Source organism: Botrytis deweyae (assembly GCF_014898535.1).
Source record: "Botrytis deweyae strain B1 chromosome Unknown BDEW_003, whole genome shotgun sequence".
In the NCBI taxonomy this organism is placed as follows: Eukaryota; Fungi; Ascomycota; class Leotiomycetes; order Helotiales; family Sclerotiniaceae; genus Botrytis; species Botrytis deweyae.
In genome coordinates this window covers 1040628-1059072 of record NW_024066210.1, presented here as the reverse complement: position 1 = coordinate 1059072, position 18445 = coordinate 1040628, and the positions used below count along the sequence as shown (strand labels likewise).

The 18445-nt window shown below is 42.5% G+C and overlaps 6 protein-coding genes across 6 annotated transcripts; 2 read left to right on the top strand and 4 right to left on the bottom strand.

Moving 5' to 3' along the window:
* Positions 1 to 5063: 5063 nt before the first annotated feature.
* On the top strand, positions 5064 to 5267 carry EAE98_001701 (uncharacterized protein; the record flags this gene model as incomplete). The annotated part of the gene is made up of 1 exon (XM_038949320.1): positions 5064 to 5267. One exon carries the CDS (start codon positions 5064 to 5066, stop codon positions 5265 to 5267), a length of 204 nt encoding a protein of 67 aa, XP_038814305.1.
* A 2696-nt stretch (positions 5268 to 7963) lies between these two features.
* Positions 7964 to 8596, bottom strand: EAE98_001700 (uncharacterized protein; the record flags this gene model as incomplete). Its single annotated transcript, XM_038949319.1, has 1 exon — positions 7964 to 8596. The coding sequence occupies one exon, from the start codon at positions 8594 to 8596 to the stop codon at positions 7964 to 7966; it is 633 nt and encodes a 210-aa protein (XP_038814304.1).
* Positions 8597 to 9629: 1033 nt separating this feature from the next.
* Positions 9630 to 11108, bottom strand: EAE98_001699 (uncharacterized protein; the record flags this gene model as incomplete). The annotated part of the gene is made up of 6 exons (XM_038949318.1): positions 9630 to 9928; positions 10082 to 10159; positions 10210 to 10271; positions 10328 to 10716; positions 10774 to 10847; positions 10901 to 11108. 6 exons carry the CDS (start codon positions 11106 to 11108, stop codon positions 9630 to 9632), a joined length of 1110 nt encoding a protein of 369 aa, XP_038814303.1.
* Positions 11109 to 12287: 1179 nt separating this feature from the next.
* On the bottom strand, positions 12288 to 14223 carry EAE98_001698 (uncharacterized protein; the record flags this gene model as incomplete). The annotated part of the gene is made up of 4 exons (XM_038949317.1): positions 12288 to 12559; positions 12621 to 13333; positions 13388 to 13836; positions 13957 to 14223. The coding sequence occupies 4 exons, from the start codon at positions 14221 to 14223 to the stop codon at positions 12288 to 12290; spliced, it is 1701 nt and encodes a 566-aa protein (XP_038814302.1).
* Positions 14224 to 14981: 758 nt separating this feature from the next.
* On the bottom strand, positions 14982 to 16936 carry EAE98_001697 (uncharacterized protein; the record flags this gene model as incomplete). The annotated part of the gene is made up of 2 exons (XM_038949316.1): positions 14982 to 16682; positions 16736 to 16936. 2 exons carry the CDS (start codon positions 16934 to 16936, stop codon positions 14982 to 14984), a joined length of 1902 nt encoding a protein of 633 aa, XP_038814301.1.
* Positions 16937 to 17337: 401 nt separating this feature from the next.
* On the top strand, positions 17338 to 18171 carry EAE98_001696 (uncharacterized protein; the record flags this gene model as incomplete). Its single annotated transcript, XM_038949315.1, has 3 exons — positions 17338 to 17342; positions 17482 to 17593; positions 17716 to 18171. The coding sequence occupies 3 exons, from the start codon at positions 17338 to 17340 to the stop codon at positions 18169 to 18171; spliced, it is 573 nt and encodes a 190-aa protein (XP_038814300.1).
* Between the last annotated feature and the right edge of the window lie 274 nt (positions 18172 to 18445).

The window sequence follows — 18445 nt, the reverse complement described above, 5'->3', positions numbered from 1 at the left end:
TTCTGTAGAATGTTGTAATCCTATAATTGAAAAAGCTTTAGGCCGTTCCAAGTTATGCTTGTCAGAATTTGAATTAGTCGATAGCCTTAGATATTTTATGATTAGTCGAACTTTAAAAGGGAGTATCCGTTCGATAGTCGACAGATGGTTGGATTTAACTCGATTGGTAACTCTGAAGCATTCAGTGTCCCAGAACTTCAAATCAACGTCAACATCAATAGGCAATGGGCCAGAGCAGGTAAATGGACCTCGCTGCCTTGGTCTTGGTACGATGAAAGTTGAATATGACGCTGATGGATTTGACTTGACTCGATATGATGGGGGTGATATGATGGGGTGATGCAAGCGGGAGAATTGGAACCATACGATACGACGCTGAGTCCTGTATGATATGTATGTATGAGACCTGGAGAGAGTAATGAGGTAAGCCTGGCCTGGGCTAGATATTAGGAAAAGATAGCCTGGCTTTTTTTCTATCGAATGGTAGAGAATGGAGTTGAGTTAAGTAGAGCCTGGCGTGAAGATATCAGAGTCCCCACCGCGGAAGAATTCAAAAGACGTCTCAATAGTGGTAGTAGATCTAGCAAACCAACACGCGCCACAATGATACTGATCGAATAGAAGCGGAGCCAAGTCGTTGAACGGGCAATAGATGCAGCACAGCTTGTTTGAATATTGTAACTTCGTCGGGTATAGACTCAAAAGTGGTTATTATTTGGTATCGATTCAGCTGGGTTGGTTGACATGTGAGGTCAAAACATCTGAGACTCATGGCCACCAGGCATCATCTTATGTCGGCAAAATGGTTATAGTATCTATGAAGTATTCATACTAGATATGTGACATTTCCACTTTATTTGTGGCTCAGAGTCAAGCATTCATCTCCATCACCAGCCTTAAAAAATCAGTCCATTACCGCATTCAGAGTCACTCATCCAAAATCAAGTAAATAAACAACAATGGCAACTCCGGAAGGAAAGCAGGACGTGATCGAAAGACCTTTCAGTCCATTGGTGATAGATGAACCAATAAAAAGCTTCAAACTAAGTCCCATCAAGGACTCATAGTGCATGAGACCACCACGTTTCTACTGCACGCTCGAGTAACTCGGATGTCACTAATGAAGTAGTTTGTCCACAGCTAGGTTATTCCAAGCTACGGCTAAGCGATGTAGAATTCAGTCATCAGCTTTGCCTACCGAGCCTACCTCGAGCCTACCTAATTATAAAATCTTTTTACCGCCGAATACAACTGTGATTATACTTCAAGTAGCCGCAAAACAACATTTCCCGACCTCCAACCTTGAGCATCTAGAATGTGAAGGGGGGGTATAGCTAACGTCAGATATACCGGATAAAGACAGGTACCAAAGTCACTGTCAGCACACCCTTCCATCCATTGCTCCCCCCTCTTTTCCTGATCCTCTGAATGGACGAATAGATCAAATGGAACGTCGCTTGCATCAAGGCCCAACTTATTGTATCTGTGGCCCCGGCATGTTAAAATCTATCAAATTTGTATGGTCCATTTTTGATCTCTTTTCTTACCAAGTGAGAAATCGTCAGTGTTTCCAGAATCTAGAGGTGCAGAGGTGTTCCTGAGCCGAGACCTCAGATTATCAATTTCCTGCTGTGTAATTATCATCATGCAGACGCCCATGCAAAGATAACCCTCATCTGCCCCATTCTGTACTGGAAAGTACAAATCATCTCTCTTCTTCTTCCCACTTCCATTGATAAAATAGCTTTTCCTAGCATATCATGCATTCTCGTGCATTCTCATGCATGTACTTATGTACCTCGAGCATTAGTTTGGCAGGTCTTAACGATCATTGATGGTCTCCTTCCCTTGGTTTGCATATGCCCCACTGATTGATCACTCGTACAGAGTACACGGTACAGCAGGAAATCGAGAAATATCCGAAGCTTCACCTCGAAAGAAGTCGCAAGCTAAACATGGCAAACCCTATCAGGATCTGCGAAAGGATTTCAAACAATCAACAATATCTGTACCGCCTTTGGCGACAGATCTCCCGCACATCAGAGGCACATACATCATGTACTAAGCCAAACCAGGGCATTGCGGGTTAATTGACACCAAAATGGGGTCGCAGAGCTCATGACCTTTACTCAGGGACACTTCCCTAGTAAGTAGTAGGTCCACCTATCAAACTGCAAAAATTCGCCATCATCCTGGCAAACACATTTTTCTGCTGACAGTTGCATTTTTCGAAAGTCCGATGGTGCTCCTGCAGTTAATAATGCAAATGCGATGCGAGGACTTCCTTGTCCTGTATCGGCTGCCCCGCTATCCAATCTGAGTTGACTTCCCATAGCTGTTGTTTCAGCCAAAAGGCATCATACATTTTGACGCGCTTTTTTACCCCTCAGTTCCAACGATCCCGATGAATATCCATCCCCCCGCCTTTACTCATATATTTACAGATGTATGAAGTAGGAAAGGTTATGATGGAGAAAAGAGGATTTGGGGTTCACTCAATTGGCGAGATCATCTGAACTTTTCCTTTCCTTTTTCTTACATCGTGATTCACATGAAAGGGAAGGGAAGGAAGGGTCCGCTTGACAGCGGACATCCCGCCCTTGAAGGAAAGAGTTTTGACTCCATTCGTACTGAAGTCTAACTTTCCAAGACTATAAACCACGGCGGGACCTCGGATAAGAGGGGTGACTTTAGACAATACCAATAGCCAGGTAGTATTCATCAATATTTATCAACATTTGACAATCCTGCTACGAAGGAAGTACCTCAACTCCTCGAGTACATACTAATGTCAATTGTGAACTGTCAATTAATGAATTGTCAATTCTTATCCAAACAATCCTCGGAACAATAATATCACAATACGGGGAAGAATCAAAGACAACCTTTTGCAATGGACACCACCTATCTGGGCATTCTCTAATCCGCCAATCCTTCAACAACATCCCTAGGTCATGTTAAACGCATTTATGATATGATGATTGATCATTCAGGTCAATCGAAATCCTTTGGCACCACGTATTCAATACTTATCATGCTTTACAGCGTTCATGGGCCTTTCATTAAACCACAACCATCGCTTAACCAAACAAAAATCCATTCTGTGGCCAATATCAGGCCTATATCTCATATGTGTACAAGCTCTCATCCAGTAAATTTTGATTATCCCCAGCCACCATTACTTTATGCCATTCACACAAACAAACATACAGCTAAACAACACATCAAACTCATTAAACTTGGATTCAATTAACAAAACATCAAAATCCTTCGTCGCCTTGGAAGTCACTCCACTACCATGATGGAAATCCACCAATTCGGGTTATTCTCCAACCGCGAATACCAAGATATGACGATGTCTCTTTCGATAAGTCGATGAAATCAATATATCTCCTGATCGGCCCCAGCTAGATCATTCTGACAGTCGATGGCCATGGGGTCGTCGTTGATCCGGGGACTCTGTTTGTTTTTAGATTGATACCCGAATTCAGATCACGTTGATTGATATCCACCTTTTCTTATCCTCTCGACTCTCGAGCCTCTTACGGTGTAGACTCCACTTCCAAGTCAGAGGACTCTCTATCAACTCTAGGATCTCAAGTATTCGATTGCGTCAAATGCGCAGGAAGGAAAAATATACTTCCCTATCATTCCACTTCATTGTCCCCACTATGTATACTCGAGGACCCATATCAAGACACCTAAGATCCTGTCACCGTGTCACGAGCCTTTTCACATTTACCCCTCATGTTCATCTTGAAAGGTTCTCATTCTTATCTCTGTGAGTCAGTACCTGATCAACATCATTAGTACCGATTTACTTGAGACTTTCATGTACGTCATTCCCTTTTCCATTGAAGCAGCCAGTGCGTGATCATCGATGGAAATAGTCTGTTTCCATGTTGCTGTAAGATTCACTTTCTTGGCCTTACTTGGGCGTGCAGCGGCGGGCATACAAAGTCAAAATATTACATGCCTCCAGCCGAGCCATAGTGGTGGGGTGTGAGAACCAATGATACAGTACGATTCTTCAGTTATCTCTCCTTTACATTGATGTCTTGACATATCAGGAATGATATGCTTCTCAAGTCCTCTTGTCGAAACTTTATTTTTAATAATGCACATCACGAAGGCTGCAGAAAATAGCCCCACCCGCTCTTTTCTGGAACATTGTACGCCCGTCAAGCCACTCCGAGAAGTAGCTGGAGTCAAAATCCCAGCCCTTACTTGATCTTGCTCAACGTTTATTCCCCCTGGTCTCACAAGCCGGGCGTGTAAGCCAATCTGATCCGCATCCTAAATAAGACAGCGCTATTGAGAAGTTTGAAACTTATCCTAACAAAGTTCATCATCACACAACATCAATAATCACAATGTTGGTATTCATCGTCAACTAAATCACGAGACAATCTGGAAGAGCATCATTCTCTTCGTTGTCTTTTCTCTCGTGTCCATTTTATCTAATTTTCTATTCAGTTGTTGCTCTGCATTTTGACGCAAGGGATCTATTGCCTGAATACGAACAATCATAATGCCACGCTGTAAAATTGTATACTGCAGTGCGTATAACATTTTGCGCATCTGTGGTTGCACGGCACGAACCATTTCTGCCTGCACGTGTGACAAGGCTCGGTGTAACGGGTTTACCCATCCACGTTCCAATGTAAGACATGGCAATCGTTATCAGAAGGCCCATCCATTCGTGGCTCCCCAATGATTTGTGTTGTGGAATTTCTCTGTGAACACAATCACACATGTTGTCACAATCTACTCGGTGATATTCAACCCCGGCGCTTGGGCAGCCTGGTTTGAATGTGGCGTCCGGAGCACAAGGCTGGCTGTTGTGATGATAGGTTGGGGAAAACACGGTCTGGATCACAACTTGAGAAAAATTGTTTTCTTGGGAGTGATCCCAGCATATGTGTGTCTTGAAATGGTTGGGAAAAAACTATCCGATTGTGTATGTTTTCTCCAAAATTTCACTTGAGCCGCATAGCATCGAATGAAACTATTTTGAGAAGTGTCTCAACGAGTGAAATTATTACCAAAGTATGCTGCATCACATGGCAATATATGGTTCTCATGCACAGAATAATTTTGCGCTACTTAATCTCTCCGCGGCTTCATTAAACGCGCAGGTTGTCAGAGGCACAAACAAGGTCGATGCCTCCACACTGAGACCCGGTTATGATGTTTACGATAAGGAGCTGCTTTTACGTTATGGTGCCTACATTTTTTTCAAAATGAGAAGCATTGTTCCTGCGTGATAGGAATATTCAAGCCCTTCAAATTCGAGCCCAATACATTCAGTATTATTCAACATTCAAGCTGAACAGTATCAGCTCGCGTAGTGACATACACCAACGCTTCTATACCTGGATAGCCGCGCTGAAAACCTGTGATGGCATAACAGTTGGTCGCTCCAAGGTCCCCAACTGCCGAATACAGCATTTATCGAGGATTGACAAGTGCCGGGAACTGCGGAATCCAATGCAGGTGTCTCATAATTTTAGTCTTTGTGCTATTATGCCCATTACAGTTACCGCTATCACATCAGTGTGTTGAATGGGCTGGATTGACGCTTTAATGTTTCAACGCGATCTAACATTCAGAATTGCTTTAACTTTTCAGATCATTTGAGTGTTCTGGTTGGATTTAGGTATTTCAAGTGCTCCATTGTCGGGGCACAGTCCGAACTATTGAAAACTCGCAATTAGATTGATTGGCATTATTTTGCTGTTCGAGGAGAAGCTTTCAATTTCACTAATCGAGACGAAGATACTCCTATTGAAGTGACACATTTCTTTATCACTTACAGAAGCAAACACCCCACTGCAATTTGTAAATCCATTCACGTGAAAGACAAATCCATCTTATCACATCATCTCAAGATTTCTAACCCTGAATACAACCCATATTTCTGGCCCTCAATAATCACTCATACCGCGCCACCAACGATTTTAACAAACTACAACACCAATGTATTAATCATAAACGTACACCTGTTCATTCTTTCATTCCACGCAGATATAATATTACTATGTTCAGCCTTGGAGCGCTACTGTAAAGTTAGTTGGTGTTGGATATAGAAATCTCACTTCGGCATGTACAGTGCCGCATCAGCCTTGGGAATGCTTGTTGGTCTCTGTTGGTTGGGTGTTGGTTTTGCGGGAGAGCTGAGAGCGAGGTTCGTATTGGGGATTGTGGGGATCTTGTTTAGACTGGGGAAATATTGTTCTATTGTTGGTGAAGTTGAGGGTGAATATGCGAAGAAATGATTAGATATACGACTCTGGATACTTTATCGGTGTTTAGAACCTGGGTGTTGAGTCTTTTCATTGATGGAGTTTTTGGGGGTGTTTAAATGCAAACTTTTCAATACTGTGTATTCTTTGCGAATGTACCATCAGCTATTCACTACTATTATATTAATATAGTCTAACTTACTCAGCTCAGAGAGAACTTAAATCTGAATATTGCTGTTTCTCAGCACATTCTCTGAATAGTAATACCCCCCCTCCCCCACCTTTCCCCTTCCTACCATTCTCTTCATGTTGAGTCTCAATTCCATCAACTTCGAACTCAACCTCAAGCTTAGTCTCAAGCACTAGATAAATCTTCCAGCACCTGCAATTCTTTTTCATCTCCTTTAGATAAATACTCTTGTTTAGTTGTCTGATACTCTCTTGCGCCTAACCATTCTTCCATCCACTGCTCTTCTCCTATCACCCTTTCTCTTCAAGTTTTTAGTATCTTATAGTTCTTATTATCACTCGTCTAAATCCTTAGTAGTAGGTAAATTTCAATCTCATCTCGAAATATCCGACCTATTTATTTTGTCTATCGAGTAGTCTTGATTCTTCGTTTCTCTATGTGGGGTTCTAGATGATGATATACCATCTCTTGACACTTCACTGGGTTGGGATGAGATGCGCTGGGTGGGAAGATACAAGATGCTTGGCTTGTCCAATTTTTCCACTGGGCTTCTCTATGCTTTAGGTGGTCGGTTTTCTAAGTTTTTCTTTGCTACCATAATCGTGTTGTTGAGATGTAGGAATATCAAATTTGTGGTTATTAGTATGCCATTTGAGCTTAAATAGTTGAGATGACTAGCGCTTTCATATGTGCTAGCTTCTTAGTATTTTGGAATCAACAGCGGAGAATTTTAGCGTTATTTATCTATATATTGCAAATCGAGATGGTTTGAGCCAAAAGCTAGTACCGCGGTTACTAGGTATATTGTTGTGTTAGGATTGGAACATCGTGTGTTGTATCTAATATCTGGTAATTTGATATTCAATATGGCACTATTCGATATAATGGGTCTATTTATTTATATCCAATTTTTGGAAAAACAACAACTAAATCCTCGAGCTAGAGGAATGTGCTAGTGTGTTATGTGTGATGAAGTCTACATGTGAAACAACAAAAAGAGATCCAGGAGATCGAGTTAACTCTTCATATGACAATGAGATTTCTTAGGAATGCAACGAGGTGGGTATTGGAAAAGAATCTGAGAGTTGTAATCCCTAACTTGGAGACTAAGTTCTAGTTTCGGGTAGTATAAAGGAATAGATAGCTTTTCATGCACATGGCAAGCTATCAAAACAGTGCTTGTGGTGGAGTCGAGGTACTCACCTCAAACATAAGGAACAATAGGATATCAGTAGGCCTATCGGAGAATATAACAAAGCGCTTTCGGCTGCCGATAATGTGGTGTTTGATATCAATATCATCTTGCATTTTGAAGTTGCAAACAAACGCCTGTTGAACTGCGAGATGTCACGAGTGTATTTTGACTAATCACGACGCATGGGATCTAGAGACAAATCTGTTGGTACACCCTTTTCATCGTTTCTCATAATTGCTGATGCTAAAATACTTGACCACCAAAAGGGAAAACGCCTTGACGCCTACCCATCAACCACTAATATTCTATTATTCCAAAGCCATTCACACCAAACTAACTACTACCTCCAGTAGTTCGCTTGCGTTTGCTGTCTCTATGATCTCCTGATGAACTCTTACCTGACCCTGAACTCTTACGTGCATCTGTGCGAGAGGGAGCGGGATGGTGTGTTTTAGGTTCAGAACGAGCAGGGGTAGACTTTCTGTCTGTACCAAGAGGTGCTCTTTCTCTGTGAGAAGATGATATGTTTCTGCGAGAAGGAGTTTCTCCAGATTCATTACCGCGTCGAGGATGGGAAGTAGCGGGAGGGGGGGCCATCGCCCACGCTTCCTCCATCTCCCTTTGCTTTTTCTCCTCTTCCGCCTTTTTCTTCTTCCTCTTCTCTGAAAGTTTTTGACCTAATATCCCTACACTCTCCAGATCTTCGCTTCCCAAAAAATCTCCATATTCGTTCGGTGGAGGGGCCTGTCTCGCGAGAGCTTCATCTTTTTTCCTAAAGTATTCTTGAATAGATGCATTAGGATTTAGATTTCTATCAAACTCTTCATGATCAAGATCTGTCCATTCATCATCCGAGAATAATTCAAGAGAAGAATCACGCCTTCCTCTTTTGGTCGCAGGAGGCTTTGTTGTTGATCGTGGAGTTCTGCCGGATTTGTCCCTTTGGCTAGCTGGATTGTGTGGCATGTTGAAGCTTGTAACAGTATGATTATTGAGGGTATGACGGTGTTTCAAGCACTGGATACTGGCAAATGAAAGTCAATATAATGAATTTGATACTAGTAAGTCATAGTAATGATGATTGAGTAATTAAAGAGGATGTTGTTTTGATTTACATTTTCTTAGCAGTCCTGTCATTCTTATACTTAAACATATCAATCTTTGTAAGTAGAGTCGCAACCGATAACCTTCCAACATGCCTTTCGACGTTAAAATAAATATGAACAGATCAGGCGAATGGCTCGTAGACCGCGAAAGAACCTCTATTAATGGTTGGGCAATTCCCTACATAAGGTCTTGGAGGCCGCATTACCAACCAATTTCTGAACGGGGCCGAAAACTGTGACGAAAAGAGTCCTCGACATAATAGTGAACAAGTATAAGACCTAATATTTCCAGCCATCCTGTTGTTGTGCCATGAAGAATCCCTTTCGATGGCCTTCTGGTGAGATAATCTCTAACCAACATGGCTATCAACAGATACTTCCAACTTAGAATTACCAACTTCTTCGATATGACTATTCACTTTCCTAAGACTCTCTGGGAATATGGTTCGGGGACTGATGTATAACAGCATATGGTATTCAGCATTAGTCAGAAGCCTTTTTAATCGTACCTAAAAGATATGATGCATTTTTTGGTATTTCATCTGATCTAATCTATCTTAAGGAAGAGAGACCCATAGAGAATAAAGCCGACTCGAATCTTTCAAAAATCTGTAAATGAGACGAAATTGGATCATCTTTTTAGTAACAGGCACGTGAGAACAAAGCGAGACTGAATCGACGACCTATTCGCAACAGGAAACTAATCGATCCACTTGAACCAAGTGAAGCAGATGCTTGCGTCTACACATACAAAAAATGGAACGAATTCCATCTTAGCTCTAGCAAGCATTCATCTCGAGCAAGCGAGCAACAATTATAAGTAGTAAGCTATTGATTAGGGAAAATAATGGAATCATAATATTATTAACAGAACCTAGTTCTGATCAATTTGTCTATTTGGTAGTTGTAATATGCCTTGTGACCCAAATCCTATTGTCAACCAGTGGGCTTTCATCCGAATCTGTGTCGAGGTCCTGATTCTGCCATTCTCTCCCACGCTGAAGATGGGCTGTTGATAGCTTTTTCAACTGATATGAGGGCACAGATCGATCGTTCAATTGACTTGGTTGAGTTTTGATTCGCGAATGATTTTTGGAGAATTTGCTCGTTAATGTTGAGGCACCCAGCGTCGAAGAGAACCAGTCGCTAACAGATTTTGGAAGTTTAAAATAAGTTTTGAGTATGGGTCGAACTGCAAAAAAGAGAAATCAGTAATTGCCCATGAGAGAAAGAGTTGGGAGCAATAAGGAAATTGGTAGAGTTGAAGTAGCTGTAGGAGATGAAAAAGAAGTACAAGATGAAAGAAGGAAGTTTGAATCGAAGAATGGATTTCGTGCAAACATACATGTCGGAACGCAGGCTCCTAAAATAGCGCTTCCTTCCTCAATCATCAACCACTCGTTCGCAGTCGAGAATCCAGAAACTATATAGACTTTAGTGACTTTCAGAACGAAATGATCTCACGTTTCCTACAATGCTCTGGATCATGAGGCTGATATGAGTATGCTATGCGTAGTATGCATGTCACAATAACGCTACAAGCTAGTTAATATCAGGTCACTCGCATCGTTGAAAGGACGAAATTACTTACAACCCACCGAACCAAAAAACCAAGAACAAGAGCATCTTCTTCCGTACAGGGACATGTAGGTCTCTGATGACGAAAAAAGGCAAGGCTAGAATAACCACATCCAAGATTGCATTGGGTAGCTCAAAGCCAAGAACTATCTCTCCGTATGGAATGCAATGTGTGGTGGGTTCAAGCCTAAGGGCTAGATTATATGCTGCTTTGATAGGTGTGCACCCGAACACCGTCAAGCATACAGTGATTATGAACCATATTGTGCTTAAACCCATTGTTATATCCACGCATCGAATGAGGTTTGGTGTCGTTTTGAATAGAGAGCGGTACATGCATAAAATTGAGATTTTAACGGCCGTGATGATGAAGGGAAAGTGGATGCTACCAATCCATAACAACTGTATGAGTGTCAACTCAGGACTAACAAAGAAGCAAGATTGTATATGAGACTCTACCTCGAGCATTTTCAATCGATGATCTGGATCCATGACTAGATATGGCTCGAGGGTGCCTGATATCTTTGTGATGTCTATTCGATGCAGTTAGTACGAACTATCAGCTCTGGTGATTGTATGTACTCGCCGCAAATGATCACAATACAATGCGAAGCAAACATCAGATAGGCTGCGAGAATCCACCAGTCATCGTAGCGGATGAATCGCCCGGTTGTCGTCGTACCCTTTGTTTGTATCCTGGAAATGACGCGTAAAATGAGAGCTATTGTGTCTATGATTAAAAACGAAACAGTTGCCTCCATGTTGGACATTCCATCTGGGAGGATTGAAACCATGATTAAGAATGACTTTTGGATAGATTTCCAAGAGTGTAACGACGGAGATATAGAATACGAAATTGAAAAGGGCCTACATGATGTAAATAAGATTATAGAATACTTTTTACTCTAAGGAATCAAGTGAATGTTACAAACCACGGCACTCCGAACAACCAAGATGAAATATCATGTAGAACGGTACGGAGGATCTGGGGGTGGTTCCCCATAATCTCGGATGAATCAAGATAAGGAGTGTGATATCAAATCAATAATGCGGCTTCGCGGCGTGATGTCCCAGCGGAACGGGATATCAAGATTCCCTCCCCCCAACAAAACCATGTGAGGACACGCCACCTGCAATTTAGACACGATTGATGGCAATTCGATGGGAGTTGTTCAGATACGGATGTGCCGATGAGTGACCAAAAGTTGGTGATAGATGCAGGTACACAATAACCAAATTAACTATGCATTGTATGGACGGGCTGATCCTGCCGACAATTACAGCCAAAAATGTGCCTTGCAACATTATTGACAGAAATCGAGACTTGTATCAGAACATATAAAATCGAAATTGCATTCAGTATTGAATTCACCAGCTTAGGCAACTTTGAGGTCTTCAGCAAACATCAATCCAACAGCTCAGTATTCAGAAGGGGTCTGACTTGGCCATTCGGTGCCACCCATCCATATTTCCAATGCTTGCAGGAACGTTTCGTAATGCGCCGTGCATATTTACATACAATTTTATGTTGTATCGAACGTTGATAAGTATGGTGTAAATCTCCGTAGGAAGCTGTGATGAATGGGTTTTGAAGGTTGGAAAAGGATGGGATGCAATATGGGGGAACTCGTGCACGGATGTGGCTTATGGAGGAATTCAAAGCCGCATCACCTTAATGAAATCACTAGGTACTCGTAACTTCCTACACCATCATTCTGGACCATTTGTGTTTTTAAAAATATAGTTTTACTTTTGAGCCGAGTATCTTTCATATGCTTCATGGGATATCTAATAAGAAACAAGTCAAACCCTACATTACCCTCTTCCCAACACCTTCAAAATGCTAACTTCTATTATGATCGTAAACGTAAACACATCAAAACTCCTCGATCGCTATGCCGCTAAACTAAAGGAATCAAATCGCACACCCTTCTCATTCATTCATTAATTTTCTTTTCGCGTTTCTCTCCATCTTAAACAGCTTCATTCTTCTCACTCTCCTCATGGGCATTTAACCTTCTCGCCTCCCGTTCCTCCATATCCTCTATTGTCTGCTCCGCCTCATCTTCATTTGAAGAAGCTCCCCTTATCTCCGCCAATACACGTGCCGCTTCCGCCGCGAACTTGCATTTCATTCGAATAGATGCTCCATACTTGTAAAAGAGGAATGGAAATGGTACGCAGGCTAATGCGAGGAAAGCTGGAATTGAACTTGCCCAATGAATGCCGAGATTTTGGTACATATCTAATCATACAGTTAGTTATCTGTTTGACACACAGTCATGGAGAATTTAGATAATACTTACAAGAAGTGAAGAGTGGAAACGCCGTACCAAACAAGGAACGAAGAACACTGCTGGCCGCCAAAACGGAAGCGGCGTAAAGAACATACGCATCAATCAAATAATTCATGACACTCAAGAACACCAATACCATCCCACATCCAAAGGGAGCAGTGCCTATGATACTGACAATCCAATGTACGCTTGGAGAATTTGTCCATGCGAACCAAAAGAGACCAACAGGCAAGCAGATACTTCCGATGAGGGCAGGTGGAAGTCGAGCTTCAGGTGGAGCAGCATTGTTATGCTTGGCAGCTGTAGCGTTATATCGTTTATTGTCCCACACTGAGTAAAGAACTGCAATCATCATCCCGACTGCAACACCACAGAAAGCCAATCCACCAATACCAGCACTCCATCCGCGTCCAGTTTGGTACACAATTGGGAATGCTCCAAACATCATGTATAAAGTTCCGTATATGATTGCCATGTACAAACTTAACAAGAACACGATAGGTTCTGTAAACAACAAAATCCAAGGTCTTGAGAGTGCCGTTTTGAATTCTGCTGATAAAGATTTAGAGCCGTTGTCAACTTCTATCCTGGATTTGTAAACTTTTCCCGTCATGGAGGACATCTTGTTTGCTCGGCGACGAAGGATGACTGGGGAATAAGTTTCGGGGATGGTGAGTGTGCCAATAATCCAGAGTGCTCCGGTGAAGATGGCCATGAGTCCTCTATCGATAGTGTTAGGGCCATAGTATAAACAGTGATTAAGCAATGCAACTTACTCGACCCATCTCCAACCTTCTGTTTCTCCCAAGAAGCCGCCTACAATTGGTCCAATAACAGGGCCTAGGAATGGTGCTGCAGCAAAGATACTCATAGCAATTCCTCGATGAGAAGCAGAGAACATGTCGGCAATAACTCCACCGGCATTGGTAAGAGGAGAACTACCAAAAGCGCCTGCGAGGAATCGCATGATCAAGAGTGTTTGTATATTTTTTGCTCCAGCAGCCCCAGCATTGAAAACAGTAAGCATAGCATAAGTGCCAAAGAAGAGAACCTGTCGACCATATAATTCTGACAAGGGAGCCCACATAAGCGGCCCGATCGCAAAACCCAAGACGAAAAGCGAGACTCCTAAAGTGACAACTTCCGTGCTGACGTTAAACTCCTCAATGATCTGTTTAACCCCGCCTGTATATGCCGAGGACACAAAAGAAACTGCCAAGGTTGCCTTCAACAACAGTTAGTATGTGTGTAAGAGAAGTATGTATGTCTCACCCCCATCCGTCACACAGCTCAAACTTCGGAGAATAATAACCGAGACCTCGATGCAAAAAGGGGGAGAACTTACAAAGGCAAGAAGTAAAGTGATAGTCCATTTCTTCAACATGGTAAAATTCAATGGATTTCTGCGATCGCCTGGAATGAACTCTACCACATAAGGATCCTGTTCTGTCCCAGATCCTCTGTAAGGGTAATTGAGTACTTCGGGCGTGACATGTATCTGGTCGAAAACCAACTCCCAATGTCTAGCCTTTTTTTGGACATTTTTCTGTTCTTCCAAATCTCTATCCATATTCGTTGCAGTTAAAGAACTAGAATCTGAAGTTCGAACCATGATGTAGTTACGGATTTATTCGAGTTTGGGGTAGGTATGGTTGGTTAAATGCAACCCTGCCAAATTATTCGGACACCGAAATGCGAGACTGAATATGAAAAATACTCAAAACGTTTTGCGGCGCACAACATACATTATATATTATCTGCAATATAACATCATTTGAAATCCACTTTGAATAGCACCTTTCTGTTGACCGCTGATGGAACATCCGACGAGTAGATACCTAAGCATTTATGCGAGTTATGCTGATAAATTTACATTATGCAATGCATCTATTGAAATTATACACATTCGGGGGAGATTCTTCCCGGTATGTCATGAAGTCTGATTAAGGACGCACCCTTTAGTGGATCAAGAATAGCCTAAGTTGCGGTTATGCAAATGGGAAAAAATAAAGTTCAATTTAGTGATAGGGATCCATGGATCGAAATCTCCAAATGGGTATACATCTTGCGGTGTATCATTGTAGATTCTAGTCTAACAGGTGCCGACATAGCCGAGCGAAATCTTGGCAATAGCGGATATAAAAATTATCGCCATGCTTATGTCTAGAATGTGACAAACATCTTGAAGAAACCGGGGTTTTGGCACCTATTCCGTGTCCGTGCCGGCGCTTGTCATGCGAATGAACCCAATGTGAAACGGGAAAACCCCATCTTCATTCATATTATCCGATCAATAGGTATTGGTGACGATGGGTATTCCGCAACATCATTCTATTTCAATATACAACACCTCGGCTAATAGGTTTTACATTATCGTTTTGTTTTCTGCCGTTTCTTGTCTTTTACACTCATATTGACACGTTTCTTAATCGCATCATGGGCATGTTTGTTGACCTTGGCCTTTTCCTTCTTCTTCTCCATAACTGCATGCACCTCCTTTTTCTCTTCGACTATCGGTGTAACCTCTTCCTCAAAGCCACCCCATTCATCATCGTCTTCCGGTGAGAAATCTTGAGCTTCCTCAGGTGCCATTTCGGCATCGACGTTCAATTCCTCTGCATCTTCCTGATCTTTTCTAACTGGTAAACCCATTAAATCGCGTACGAGATGCCCGCGTTCATCTCTCAGGAGTCCGGCTTCAGGATCAACAGTTGATGTTTGATCTCTCACAAACCCCGCCAAGAAGAATCCCATAGTAGCATGCTCATCTCCTTTGTTGGCTCGAATGCATCCTTCTGCAACTACTTCATCACCATCGCATGCTTCTATAGAGCCTCGAACAGGCCATTCCCTCATACCCCGGATTTGATTGTCACGACGAAGAATTTTCCAACCCCTTTCTTTTGCAATATCAGAGGCTAAAGCCTTCTGAACAACAGATTCGTTTTCTTCGGCATGAACTGAACAAGTGGAGTAGGTGATCTTTCGAGCAGCAGGATACTTGAATGCATGAAGAAGAAGTTCCAACTGAAACTCTGCAAGAGCAGTTAATCTAGCTTTTAGTTCGGCATCGCTATCGACAGCAGTAACGACTCCATCGTCATCAACCATTACTTCCAACGCATCACCATCTTCCTCGCGCTTTCGTTTCTTGTTTGTCTCCTTCTTACTTGTCTCCACTGGCTCCGGTGCCTTCTTCGGCTTCTTTTTGTTTCTAGAAGGCTTGGCAACTATTTCTTTAATACCTGGTAGATGTAATTCGGGCATATCATCCCGACCAACAATTCCACTTCCCGAGCAACTGGGATCCAGTAATAAAGCACCAACATTCTTGCATGTACCAGAATTTGGGTCAGTCTTCAAGAAGTCATATCCAGCATGAAGTGTAGTAAACGTATTCGACCCTGCCAAGTTGACCATCTTTTCTAGAGTTTCAGCTCTCCCTTTGTTCTTCTCAAATGCGTGAATAACTTGAGTAGATTCATCTGGTTCAGGAAGTCGATCAACTAAAATAGCCGCAATATGAGTGGTCTTGTTACCAGGTGCTGAGCAAGAGTCGATAATATCACCGTCTTCAGCAAGAGGATCAAGGAGATATGCTGGAAAACATGACGCTTTATCCTGGAAGATGATTTCTCCAGACTTGTATGCTACACTCTTTGAGAGATCAATATTTGGAGATATAGCAATGAGATTTGGAATGTGAACATCGATATATAAGCGTTTAGACCCCCGGTGTCTAACAGCATCGATCGTCGCTGCACGTTCAAATCCAGTAAAAGTAGATTCGAGTTGATCTTCAAGAGTAGTCTTTAAAGTGTTGATACGTATCCAACGAGGGTAAGGTGCTTCGGATGTATCAGTTGCATTCTCCTGACCTGTCTCGACATAAGCTTTCAAAGCTTCCATGGTGCTCATTTTTCTCCGAAGTCTTGCCTTGGTCAACTCGGCTTGCAACCTCCCCTTATGCCGCTCAATTGAGGCCCGTAAACCATGAGTAGCTGGGAGAGCAATTCCTCTCTTTGCCAAGAGTAAGTCATGGACGAGAAGAAGAGACAAAGTTGGAGTTAGCTATAAATAACATCAGCTTCTATTTCAAAGTTTCAATCTATCGCAATACTAACCTTTCGCTCTAAACGCAACAAATCCGCATTTTCGATCACATCCTTCAAAACTGGACTCCATTTACACGTCTCTATCGCCAGAGCATAGATTTGAGCTGGTTGTGATTTTAGATCTTTCTTGCTGAAAATTCTTGATCTCAAACTACCACCCTGATTAGTAGGAGCAGCTAGAACTTCAGCTGCCTCATAATAGAGCGACATTGTATCTGTAAATGTTGAGGTGTCGAGCTTAAAGATTCTTGAAGGAAAATATCAGAATACAAATTTCTCGCTACTGTAATTGGTCACAAGAGGTACTTGGTGAATGTAAGAAACTATCACATCAACAAAAGATCGAAATCATTGATGAAGGCGACTATATAATCACAGTAGGAGAAGGTTTTGAGAACCTTCTTCGATATGAAAAAACAATAAAATCAACAGAGACAAACAGGGGATATTTGTTTTGAGAGAATGTCAAATGGTAAGCACGTGCCATCGCTATCTTATCGGATGGCGCTAGTGAAAAAAGTCGGACATTCCTCCAAAATTTCTGAAGTCCATACTTATCCATCGACAATCCAGCACAACGACAAGCTGGTTTAGAAAGAAATACCGCCAACATGAGGTAAGAAACTTTCCCGCCCATCTACAACATCAAGTCTCTTTCCGCAATTCATGGACTTTCGAGATCTCAATCGCATTTACAATCTTCCCGACGATAAAAACATCTATCGCAATCTTTACCTTTGCTAATTCATCAATAGAATCGAAACCTGTTATTTTTGCTCGCAGCCCTGCTACCCAAGCAAGGGCATAACCTTCGTTCGTAACGATGCGCGAACCTTTAGATTCTGCCGCAGTAAATGCCACAAGAACGTACGTCTAAACCACATCCATCTCCCTCCACTCCAGAACGCCACAGACCCCCCATCTCACCATTGCACCTTTCTCTCCGATGCTCAATCTCCAAGCCCTGACTAACATTCTCCCTCCTCTAGTTCAAAATGAAGCGTAACCCCCGTAAACTCAAATGGACCAAAGCATTCCGCAAAGCCGCGGGCAAAGAAATGGTCGTCGACAGCACCCTCAACTTCTCCGCTCGCCGCAACGTTCCCGTCCGTTACAACCGTGAACACATCGCCACTACCCTCAAAGCCATGCAACGCGTATCCGAAATCCGGGCCCGTCGCGAACGTGTCTTCTACAAGAAGCGTATGGAAGGCAATGTGGCCAGACAAAGAGAAGCCAACCGAAAATTGGTTGCAGAGAACGAGCACTTGCTCCCCAAGATGCGCGGCAGCGAGAAGAAGAGACTCGAGGAGTTGGGAGAAGAGGTCAACGAGTTGGATTTGGAGAGAGAGCAAAGAAGTGTGTTTGGAAAGCAGAAGATCAGGCTCAAGGAGTTGGTTGATGGTGGTGTGGAGGAGGCTGATGATATGGAGATGGATGATTGAGGGAATTGTGAAAGCACCCGATTTTGAGATTGATGTCACATATGGCTTGCGGCTGGCCACCAGAAGCTGGTTTGGAAACAACGAGATTATTCCATCTGACCTCCTTCGGATCGCCAATACCTGGATCAGCAATGTTACAAGGACTTACCAGAAAGCACGTCAAGAAAAGTCAATCTTTGTTAGGAAGGATGGAGTTTATGGATTTGTAAAAAGGGCGTTTTGGTATCACAATAATTATATTAGCCTATCTTAGGAGAATTTCGCAACACGAGAA